The sequence below is a fragment of the Ovis canadensis genome, chromosome 14, assembly GCF_042477335.2.
Source record: "Ovis canadensis isolate MfBH-ARS-UI-01 breed Bighorn chromosome 14, ARS-UI_OviCan_v2, whole genome shotgun sequence".
Taxonomy (NCBI): domain Eukaryota; kingdom Metazoa; phylum Chordata; class Mammalia; order Artiodactyla; family Bovidae; genus Ovis; species Ovis canadensis.
Genome location: NC_091258.1, coordinates 79,172,152 through 79,183,130, shown reverse-complemented (window position 1 = coordinate 79,183,130; position 10,979 = coordinate 79,172,152). Strand labels below are relative to the sequence as shown.

At 47.7% G+C, this 10,979-nt stretch overlaps 1 protein-coding gene across 5 annotated transcripts; it reads left to right on the top strand.

The window, feature by feature from the left end:
- Positions 1-1,724: 1,724 nt before the first annotated feature.
- Positions 1,725-10,458, top strand: LOC138419349 (zinc finger protein 416-like). Of its 5 annotated transcripts, none has more exons than XM_069552125.1 (5): positions 1,725-2,000; positions 2,560-2,598; positions 3,007-3,133; positions 5,927-6,012; positions 9,911-10,458. In XM_069552125.1, exons 1-5 carry the CDS (start codon positions 1,968-1,970, stop codon positions 9,959-9,961), a joined length of 336 nt encoding a protein of 111 aa, XP_069408226.1. In that variant the 5' UTR covers positions 1,725-1,967; the 3' UTR covers positions 9,962-10,458. The 5 variants fall into 5 exon arrangements, with proteins under 5 accessions (XP_069408226.1, XP_069408225.1, XP_069408223.1 ...); XM_069552124.1 differs by having other exon boundaries at positions 7,945-10,458; XM_069552122.1 differs by lacking the exon at positions 9,911-10,458 and having other exon boundaries at positions 5,927-7,588.
- Positions 10,459-10,979: the final 521 nt, after the last annotated feature.

Below are 10,979 nucleotides of genomic sequence, written 5' to 3'. Positions count from 1 at the left end.
CCCTGGTTTGGGAAGGTCTCCTGGAAGAAGGCATGGCAACCCACTCCAGTATTCTTGCCTGGAGAAGCTCATGGACAGAGGAGCCTGGTGGGCTACAGTTCATGGGGTCGCAAAGAGTCAGGCAGACTGAGAGACTAAGCACTGCACCCTGGTCACACAACACTGCTGAAGCAGGTGGAGGGGTCAGGAGGTAATGAGAGGAGCGCTGGCTGCCTGCATTGCTGCCTGCATTTAGGTTTTGACGGTGTCCTACTGCCCCACAAGGGTTTCCCTACTTTCCGAATTCTCTTCAGGTACTTCATAATTCTCTCGTTAAATAACGGGAGAAGCTATACTTCAACAGAATCCTCTATTGAACCGTATTGCTTTTCCAAACACCCTGACTTTGGGAAAATGTGCAGGTGAGGGAGCTGGAGGAGGACCACGGGCCGCCTACCCCGTCCACGGCTGGCCGCCCTCAGAAGGCGCCGGGCCCAGGTGCGGGCTGGTCTAGGGCCCTCCCAGCGCTCCACGCCGGGAGTAGGTTCTGGCCCAGTCTGTCCCTGCTCGAGTTCCAAGGGAACCTAGTTAGTTCTTTCCCTCCGGAAACAGACGCGCTTGACGGTAGGGAAGCCACTTGCGATCTGAGGTTGCATCCTGAAGAGGGCACCGTCGCGGAGACGCAGAGAGGGTGGGAGGAGAGACAGGCTGGAACTTCAGACCCCGCGGTGCCCACTGCCCGTGGGCTGACAGTGACTAAGGCGGAGAGCAGGGGGGCGCGGGAGCCCAACGAGACCCCCAGGGGGAGTGGGCACTTTCCTCCCTGGCCCGAGTCTGCGTTCCTTTTCAACCAAGGGCTGAATTCCGACTTTCAAGAGCGGCTGCCAGGGGGCGCCCGCGGAGCCCCGCCAGCTGCCTCGGAGGCATTCCGGGCGGGAGAGCGCAGAGCTGCTGGGACGCGCCGAGGGCCTTCAGACACCGCAGCGGCTCCTCGGTCCTTCACGCTCCTCCTGGGAAGGGTCAGCCTGGAGCCCCGAGAAGGTTTCCCCCAGCCCCGCTGGGCTTCAGGCACGGGCTCTCCTATGACGAAGGTCTGCACCCCTCCCCGCCCCTCACAGAGGTCAAGCCCAGACCCCGGCCGCTGGCGACCAGGCCACGCGGCTCTCCGGGGTCCGGGTCCACCCCCGCCCCCCGAAGCCCCTGGCAGTCTCAGCTTTTCGCCTATGAAGCCAGATCCCGATCTTTTCCAGGAGAGCCCCCCAGGTGGCGCAGCCAAACCCGCCGCCAACCCTGATCCTGTCAGATCACGAGCCTGTTTTGCTGTCAGGGGTCGGAGAAGGGTGGGAACGGCTCCCACTCCGGGGAGACACTCAGGACGTGTCACAAAAGATGCGGATGGGGTCTCCCCTCAACCGTAGCTCAGACCGTAGCTCCCACGCAGCTCAGACCACCCGGCTCCGCGTAAGGGGTCCAGATGTGAGGGGGTCCAGATGTGAGGTCGAAGCGTCGCCGGCCCCTCACCCGGACAGTTCCCGGGAAAGCCTCCGTCCCGGCCTACAGGGAGACCGCCACCCGGGCCACAGGGCTTTGACACAGCCTCCGGGACTCCGCGATCTCGGGGTGGGCGCCCGCTTCCGTGGCTGGTGGCGCCGCGGGAACTACGTTACCCACAATGCCGGATGTCTGGCCCAAGGCATGTAGCCAATGAACTCTCGGAATCAGCGCGTTTCCGCGACCCGAGGATCTGGGCGGGACTTCCGGCGCCTCCTTGGAGGCAGCACGGTGACTGCTCAGTGTACAGCTGCCCTCGGAGACCTTTTGGAGCGTGGACGGAGCCTGGGGGATGAACAAAGCGAGGAGCCTCTAGAGGAGAGGTTGTCCCCAACAGCCCAGCGGCGAGTCTGCAGGGCTGCGGCGGTAGATGATAACTGTACACAAATTCCTTCTCTGTCGCCTGTCACTTAAAACCCCGCTGCTCTCAGACTCCGATGGCGGCCGCCACGCTGAGGGACCCGCCTCAGGTAAACGCTCGACCTCCGGGCCTTCACCGTCCTCACCCCACCAGACACTAAAGCCCTGAGTGCGGAGCGCCTACTCGCGTGCCCTCAATCCGGACCCTCGAGTCCAGGATGGTGAAGCGGTCGTGGATGGGGCCCTGTGTTTTACAGACAGTGTGATAACGCATGGGAGAGGGTGACAGGCGGAGGGACAGGTTTATGTAAATTCGCGGAGAATCATTCCCATTTGGAATGGGAAGGGGAGGAGTTTTCCTCTCATGGCGCTGGAAGCCTTGGAGGGGTGTGAATACAAGAGGCACACAGTGTGAGTTAGGCTTTTCGTTTTCCAGAAGTTGCTCAGGTTTTGAACAGACTGGAAAGGGGATGAAAACACCGAAGTACAGGGAGGTTGACTCTTTTTCCAAGATCACACAGTTGTAAGAGCACTGAGGTCTCAGAGATAATGAGATACTCATTATACTCAGAGTTAATGCAGTTTGGGGCTAGACAGAAGTAGAGGGAGGCCTGAGCCTGCTGAGCTTGCCATGGTTACATACCTGTAATGACTTCCCTCTTCCCACAGACTCCCATGAGGACAGAAGTGCTTAGGGACTCTTCAAAGGTGAGCAGAGGATGTTCCAGGCCCTCAATGGTCCTGACCCCACCTTTTGTCTCTGGGATTCTTCTTCCAGTCCACGGAACTGGGCACCCTGAAGAAACCCAAAGCCCACATTTGGTTATCTCTGGGAGACACAATTCAGGACTCCTGAATTACCTGACAAGAGGGTGGATGTCCTAATGCCAGGCTCAGAGTTTAGATGGTGTCTCCCTGCACACATGCCTGTAGTTGGTGAGTAGACAGTGATCTTGATACCATGAGAGGAGAGCAGGTACCTGTGGCCCCAAGGCCTGATACTTCCTTCAAGGTGGGGACACGGAAGAGGTTAGCAGGGGATGGATGTCTGGGTGAAGGAACTTGGAATCCTAGGAGAGAAATTGATCATGGAATGATCTGTCCCCATCATGGCAGGGCTGTGTGACCTTTGAGGACGTGGCCATTTACTTCTCACAGGAGGAGTGGGGGCTCCTTGATGAAGCTCAGAGACACCTGTACCACAAGGTGATGCTAGAGAACTTTGCACTTACAGCCTCGATGGGTAAGGCCCTCACCCCAGTGTACTGATCTGTGTTGTACTTTCTGTCCCCCAGAGGCAGCTCTGCTCTTTCCATAGTCAGACCATGGGCTCTGCTTACTTCCCCACTTTCTTGGCATATGTGGTGTGGGTGCCAGTACTAAGCTGAGTGCACTGCCCCAAGTAGGTCTAAGTCTGTTGCCCAAGCTTGCAGGTGAGGATCTGGGATGTGGGAATTTGGCAGTCAGCCTAAAACAAGGCATCTTACCTTGTTTACCTCACCCTGGCATGATGAATGTCCAGGTGTCATGACACCTGGTGTCCCAAGTCCTGATTCATTAATTTTAACAATATGCATATAATATTTGACAAAATGTATATATGGTATATAATTTTTAGTGATGTTATATATGAGGTCCTGATGGATGGAATCACAGCATTCAGTTCAGTTCAGTTCAGTTCTGCTGCTCAGTCGTGTCCGACTCTTTGTGACCCCATGAATCACAGCATGCCAGGCCTCCCTATCCATCACCAACTCCCAGAGTTCACTCAAACTCATGTCCATCAAGTTGGTGATGCCATCCAGCCATCTCATCCTCTGTTGACCCCTTCTCCTCCTGCCCCCAATCCCTCCCAGCATTAATCAGCTCTTCACATGAAGTAGCCGAAGTATTGGAGTTTCAGCTTCAGCATCAGTCCTTCCAGTGAACACCCAGGACTGATCTCCTTTAGGATGGACTCGTAGGATCTCCTTTAAGTCCAAGGCAGTCTCAAGAGTCTTCTCCAACACCACAGTTCAAAAGCATCAATTCTTTGATGCTCAGCTTTCTTCACAGTCCAACTCTCACATCCATACACAACTACTGGAAAAACCATAGCCTAGCTAGACAGATCTTTGTTAGCAAAGTAATATCTGTGCTTTTCAATATACTATCTAGGTTGGTCATAACTTTCCTTCCAAGGAGTAAGCGTCTTTTAATTTCATGGCTGCAATCACCATCTGCAGTGATTTTGGAGCCCCCCAAAATAAAGTCTGACACTGTTTCCACTGTTTCCCCATCTATTTGCCATGAAGTGATGTGACCAGATGCCATGATCTTCGTTTTCTGAATGTTGAGCTTTAAACCAACTTTTTCACTCTCCTCTTTCACTTTCATCAAGAGGCTTTTTTGGTTCCTTTTCACTTTCTGCCATAAGGATGGTGTCATCTGCATATCTGAGGTTATTGATATTTCTCCTGCCAATCTTGATTAAAGCTTGTGCTTCTTCCAGCCCAGCGTTTCTCATGATGTACTCTGCATAGAAGTTAAATAAGCAGGGTGACAATATACAGCCTTGACGTACTTCTTTTCCTATTTGGAACCAGTCTGTTGTTCCATGTCCAGTTCTAACTGTTGCTTCCTGACTTGCATATACATTTCTCAAGAGGCAGGTCAGGTGCTCTGGTATTCCCATCTCTTTCAGAATTTTCCACAGTTTATTGTGATCCACACAGTCAAAGGCTTTGGCATAGTCAATAAAGCAGAAATAGATGTTTTTCTGAAACTCTTGCTTTTTTCAGTGATCCAGCGGATGTTGGCAATTTGATCTCTGATTCCTCTGCCTTTTCTAAAACCAGCTTGAACATCTGGAATTTCACGGTTCATGTACTGCTGAAGCCTGGCTTGGAGAAGTTTGAGCATTACTTTCCTAGCATGTGAGATGAGTGCAATTGTGTAGTACTTTGAGCATTCTTTGGCATTGCCTTTCTTTGGGATTGGGATGGAAACTGACCTTTTCCAGTCTTGTGGCCACGGGTTCTAGTAATCCAACATGAGGCACCTTTTCTTTCTTGCTTGCTTTCTTTCTTGTTGCACCTCTAGTTGCTGCGAGTTGGAGTTACTCTCTAGTTGTAGTGGATGGGCATTTCCTTGTGGTGGCTTCTCTTGTTATGGAGTGCAGGCTCTAGGGCATGTGTGCTTCAGTTGTTGTGGCACATGGGCTCTCCAGTTGTGGCACACAGGCTCAGTGGTTGTCATGCACAGGCTTAGTTGCCCAGTGGCATGTGGGATCTTAGTTCCAAGACCAGGGATTGACCCCACATCCCCTGCATTGCAAGGCAGATTCAAATGAGTATTGATGTGTTCCCTCCTCGTCAGTGTTTTTTTGGGTTTTTTTGTTTTTTTTTTTTTGAGCATTGGTATTAAACGTAATGTTTCCACTTTCATTTATAATTTTGAGTCCTCTCTTTTTTTTTTATTACTCTAGAAGGTTTGTCTATTTTATCTTTTCAAAAAAATCTCTTAGTTTTCATCTTTTCTATTGTCTTTCTAGTCTCTATTTTATTTATATCCACTTTAATCTTTATCGTTTCCCTCCTGCTAACACTGAGTTTAGTTTGTTCTTCTTTTTTTAATCTTTGAAGTGTGAAGGTAGGGTTTTTTAAAAAAGATTTTTCTTGGTGTATGTATCTGTTAAAACCTTCCCTTTTAGAACTACTTTTGCTGGGTCCCATAAGTTTTTGTCATATTTTGGTCAGAAAAGAGATTTGATATGATTTCAATTTTCTTAAATTGGTTAAGACTTGTTTTATAGCCTGCTCTATGATCTAATCTGGGTGGTTATCCCTGCATTCTTGAGTAGTGTGTATTTTGCTGCTGGTTGATGAAATGTTCTGTATACGTCTGTTAGGTCTATTTGATTTATAGTGTGTTTCTCTGGCCATGAAGGTTTTTTAAGATATCTAAATGTCATATTATACAGAAAGATAAAAACAAAACATGATGAATATTCTCCTATCATAATCAGCATAATTCACAAATATTTCTCTTCTTTCAGTTTGTTTGCATGAAACAGAGACTAAAGAGACATCTTCTGAGCAAAACGTTTCTCTAGAAGCTTTGTCACAGATCAGGATTCCAAAGGTAGGTCCAGTCACCGAGAATGCTCACCCCTGTGAGAAATGTGTCCCAATCCTGAAAGACATTTTGTACCCTGCTGATCTACCAGGGCAGAAACCATACTTTCCTAGGGCATCTGCAAACCTACAACAGCTTCAGAAGTATTTCAGTACAGAGAAAAGTGACGTGGATAAGGCAGCATTTGTAAAGAGCTGCGTAGTTCAGGTGTCAGGGAATCCCTTCACCTGTAGGAAGGTTGGAATGGACTTACCAGGTACATTGGGTCTCCTCCAGCACCAGATCACTTCCAATGGTAAGAAACCCAACAAAATCACCAAGTTTGGGGAGACTTTTAATGGTAGAAAAAGTCATTACAAGTTGCGTGAATGTGGGAAAGCTACCAGCCACAAACACAATCTTGTTTACCACCCAAGAGTCTCTGCTAGAAAAAGAGTTTATGAGTTTAGCAAATATGGGAAAGCCATGCACTGTAAGTACTCACTTGTTCAGCTCCAGAGAGTCCACACTGGAGAAAGGTCTTATGACTGCAGTGAATGTGGAAAATCTTTTAGGCAACGAGCCACTCTCATTATACACCAGAGAGTTCACACTGGAGAAAGGCCTTATAAATGTGGTGAGTGTGGAAAGTCCTTTAGTCAGTGCTCCAATCTTATTGAACACTGCAGAATTCACAGTGGAGAGAGACCTTTTGAGTGTGAGGAATGTGGGAAAGCGTTTGGGTGCAAATCCAATCTTATTCGGCACCAGAGAACCCACACTGGAGAAAAGCCTTATGAGTGCAGCGAATGTGGGAAATTCTTTAGACAAAGCTTCACCTTGGTTCAACATCGGAGAATTCACACCACAGCAAGGCCTTATGTTTGTGTCCAGTGTGGGAAATCCTTTAGCCAAAGAGCCACTCTCATTCGACACCAGCGAGTTCACACTACTGAAAGGCCTTATGAGTGTGGGGAATGTGGGAAAGCTTTTGGATCCAAATCCAAACTTGAGCGACACAACAGAAGTCACACTGGAGAAAAGCCTTATGAGTGTGCTGAATGTGGAAAATCTTTCAGACAGAGTTACAGCCTCGTTGAACACCAGCGTATTCACAGTAGAGCAAGGCCTTTTGAGTGTGGCCAGTGTGGGAAGTCCTTTAGCAGAAGAGCCATCTTCACTAAACACCAGAGAATTCATACTGGAGAAAGGCCTTATAAATGTGGCGAATGTGGGAAGTCCTTTAGTCGAAGCACAAGCCTTATTCAGCACTGCAGTATTCACACTGGAGCCAGGCCTTATGAATGTGGGCAGTGTGGGAAATCCTTTAGGCAAAAGTCTGTTCTCATTCAACACCAGGTAGTTCACACTGGAGAAAGGCCTTACGAATGCAGTAAATGTGGCAAATCCTTTAGCCAACGTTCCAGCCTCAATCTCCACCGAAAATTTCACACTGTGGAGCGGCCCCATGAATACAGGAAATATGGGAAATCCTTTACTCCAAACAGCTAACATTGTTTAGCAGCAAGAAATCCACACTTTGAGAAAGACCTTAGACCTGAAGGAATGTGCTCTCCTTGTTCATTATAACAGCACTAGACAGCTTTTGTAAGGGAGCCATCTGCCTGAAATTGAACCTCATACTTGCAAACATCTAATGACTTGAAATTCCCAATGAGTTCCAGGTGTCTGTGAGGCTTACAGGAGCTACATTCCATGTTCTAAACTCCCCAGGGCTGTCATCAGAGTTACATCACTGCCAGTTTCCTTGCACAGTATTTCATCAGTCACCCTGATGTGCTGACACAAGGCTGATGTCTGTGTGCCCTAATGTTCCCTGGAGGAAATCCTGAGTAGTGTGTGCCCTTACATTTTCCTATTTCAATCAATTAAGTATGAATCTGACCTTCAAATTCATTGGTTTCACTTGATACTTCTGGTTGGTTTTCCTGCCTCCAGGTCACCAGCTTGGAATTGCCCCCTATTGCTCTGGTTTGTGCAGCAATAAAGGTCTTATTGTTTAATCTACCTTTAATCTTGGGGTTGTATTCACTGTGGGGGTTGGTGGAAAACAGAATTGGCCTGTTTGTTTGAAAGGATGGACAGCTTTCATGGGTCCTCAGCTTTATGTGCCTCAGCAGGGACAATATAATGATAGGAGAGTATAATTTTCATTCCAGTTTTAACCTAATTTGAATTCCTCCTCAAGGTCTCTTAGGAACTAAAGCAGTGTTTTGTTTAGTTCCTAAATGTGTGACCTTGAATATATGACCTAATGTGTGACCTGGAAGCTTACATACTGTGTGACCAATAGGTTCCCCCTGGGGCTTCCTAGGTGGCGCAGTGGTGAAGAACCTGCCTGTCAATGCAGGAGACTCAAGAGATGCAGGTTCAATCCCTGGACTGGGAAGATCCCCTGAAGTAGGAAATGGCAACCCACTCCAGTATTCTTGCCTGGGAAATCCCGTGGACAGAAGAGCCTGGCGGGCTATAGCCCATGGTGTCACAAAGAGTCAGACACAACTGAGTGACTAGGCAACACAGCACATGTAGGTTACCCTGAGGAAGGATCACTTGCTCCAGCAAGCTCCAGGGCCTTTGGGAATGCCATGAATTTGTTTTCATATTCCCAGAGGGTATCCCTTAATGCTCAGTGCTGTTGAGGGGAAGCTTTCCACCAGGTTCTACAAAGGAGCCAAATGTCTTGAAGTTCATAATTCTGTGGACTAGTATCCCTCCTCAGACATCAGGATCCAGGTTTCATCCTTAATTGGTACTGAAATTCTGTTGTTGAGTCACTAAATCATGCCCCACTCTTTTGTGAACCCATGGATTGTAGCCTGCCAGACCCCTCTGCCCATGGGATTTCCCTGGCAAGAATATTGGGTTTCCCATTTCCCCCTCCAGGGGATCCTCCCGACCCAGGAATTGAACCTGAGTCAATTATGTCTCCTGCATTGTCAGACAGATTCTTTACCACTGAGCCACCAGGGAACCCCCTGAAATTCTGGGTGTGATTCATAGTCAGTGGAGGAGCCTGCATCAAATTAAATGGAATGTACCTCTTCTCATGTGCATCCATAAATCTTCCAGTGACTATGGCTGTGGAATCACAGCCCTTCCAGAGCTGTGTATCTCCTGTAGCTGAATTTATTGTTGGCAAAGTAATCTAAAGGTTTTGTGAATCCCCATTGTCTTTCTGGGCTGGCCACCTCCAGGTCATTGCTGTACAGACAGGGAAATGAGGACAGAGAATGGAGAGCTGTTGTCCAGGGATGTGGCTTTTGTGGTCCATCCAGTGGTCCTGTTGTCCCAGACTGGAACAGCCTCTTGCTTGCCAGTATTTCCTGCACTGGTTCAGGGCTACCCTTCTCCAAGAATGGGAAAAAATAGGGTGGAGTTAGTATTGAGTTCGGAGAAGGCAATGGCAACCCGCTCCAGTACTCTTGCCTGGAAAATCCCATGGACGGAGGAGCCTGGTAGGCTGCAATCCATGGGGTCGCTAAGAGTCAGGCATGACTGAGCGACTTCACTTTCACTTTTCACTTTCATGCATTGGAGAGGGAAATGGCAACCCACTTAAGTGTTCTTGCCTGGAGAATCCCAGGGACGGCGAAGCCTGGTGGGCTGCCATCTATGGAGTTGCACAGAGTCAGACACGACTGAAGCAGCTTAGCAGCAGCAGTATTGAGGTGTTAAACCTTCTGGTTTCCAGAAAGAATGGGAAGTCCAGGTGGGGTTTTTTTGGTTTTGTTTTTTTTTATTTTGAACCATTTTTAAAAGAAATTTTATTGAGGCATAGTTGACATACAGTATACATATTTAAGGTGTATAGTTTGAAATTTTTTGCTATAAAATAAAGTCATAAAACCATCAGAATCACGATGATGAACACAACCTTGATTTATCTTATGTCCTTTTACAGTCTCTCATTGTCCTTCCCAAGCCTATAGGAGGCCACTACCTTCAACAGTAACTTAGTTTGCATTGTCTAGGATTTATGTTTTTCCATCTATCTGCTAATGTGCAGTTGGGTTGTTTCCAGTTTGGTGTTGTTAGAAATAAAGTTCCAATGAACAAAAGCATACAGTTCTTTTATGAATATGTGTTTTAGTTCTCTTGTGCCAGTACTTCAGAATGTGTGAGTTGCAAACTGCCAAATTGTGATATAAACTGGTTGGATCCTTCTGTGTTCCCATCAACAGTATATGAGAGCTCCTGTTCTTCCCCATCCTGCTGATACTCAGTATTGTCAGTCTGTTTAATTTCAGCTGTCTTGGTGGGGTGTAATGGCATCTCACTGTAGTTTTTTAACTGTAGTTCTCTGATATTTCATGATGTCAAGCACTTTTTTCCTGTTTATTTGCCACTTGTATATCTTCTTTAATGACTATTAATACCAGTTGCTTATTTTGAAATGGATGTTGACTGACGTTTTCCTTTTTATTAATAAAAAGACATTTGTTGAACAAAGATGTGTTGGAACTTCATTTACTGTCCCGCAGTGATGTGTCATCTCTACTAAAAGGAAATACTGTTTTTGATGCTATGAGAATGAGAGTCAGTTCCTAGGCAGATTGATAAGTTCAGCATCCCCAAGGAGGCAAAAGGGGTCTGGGGCTCTTGAAGTGAAGATTCGATTCAGTTCAGTTCAGTTCAGTCACTCAGTCGTGTCCGACTCTTTGTGACCCCATGAATCGCAGCACACCAGGCCTCCCTGTCCATCCAGAGTTCACTCAGACTCAACGTCCATCGAGTTGGTGATGCCATCCAGCCATGTCATCCTCGGTCGTCCCCTTCTCCTCCTGCCCCCAATCCCTCCCAGCATCAGTCTTTCCAGTGAGTCAACTCTTTGCATGAGGTGGCCAAAGTACTGGAGTTTCAACTTTAGCATCAGTCCTTCCAAAGAAATCTCAGGGCTAATCTTCATAATGGACTGGTTGGATCTCCTTGCAGTCCAAGGGACTCTCAAGAATCTTCTCCCAACACCACAG

Coding starts and splice junctions, on each gene's coding strand:
- LOC138419349 (XM_069552122.1), top strand. CDS start 1,968: ATGGCGGCCGCCACGCTGAGGGACCCGCCTCAG. Junction 2,001..2,559: donor CGCTGAGGGACCCGCCTCAG/GTAAACGCTCGA, acceptor CTCTTCCCACAG/ACTCCCATGAGGACAGAAGT. Junction 2,599..3,006: donor TGCTTAGGGACTCTTCAAAG/GTGAGCAGAGGA, acceptor CCATCATGGCAG/GGCTGTGTGACCTTTGAGGA.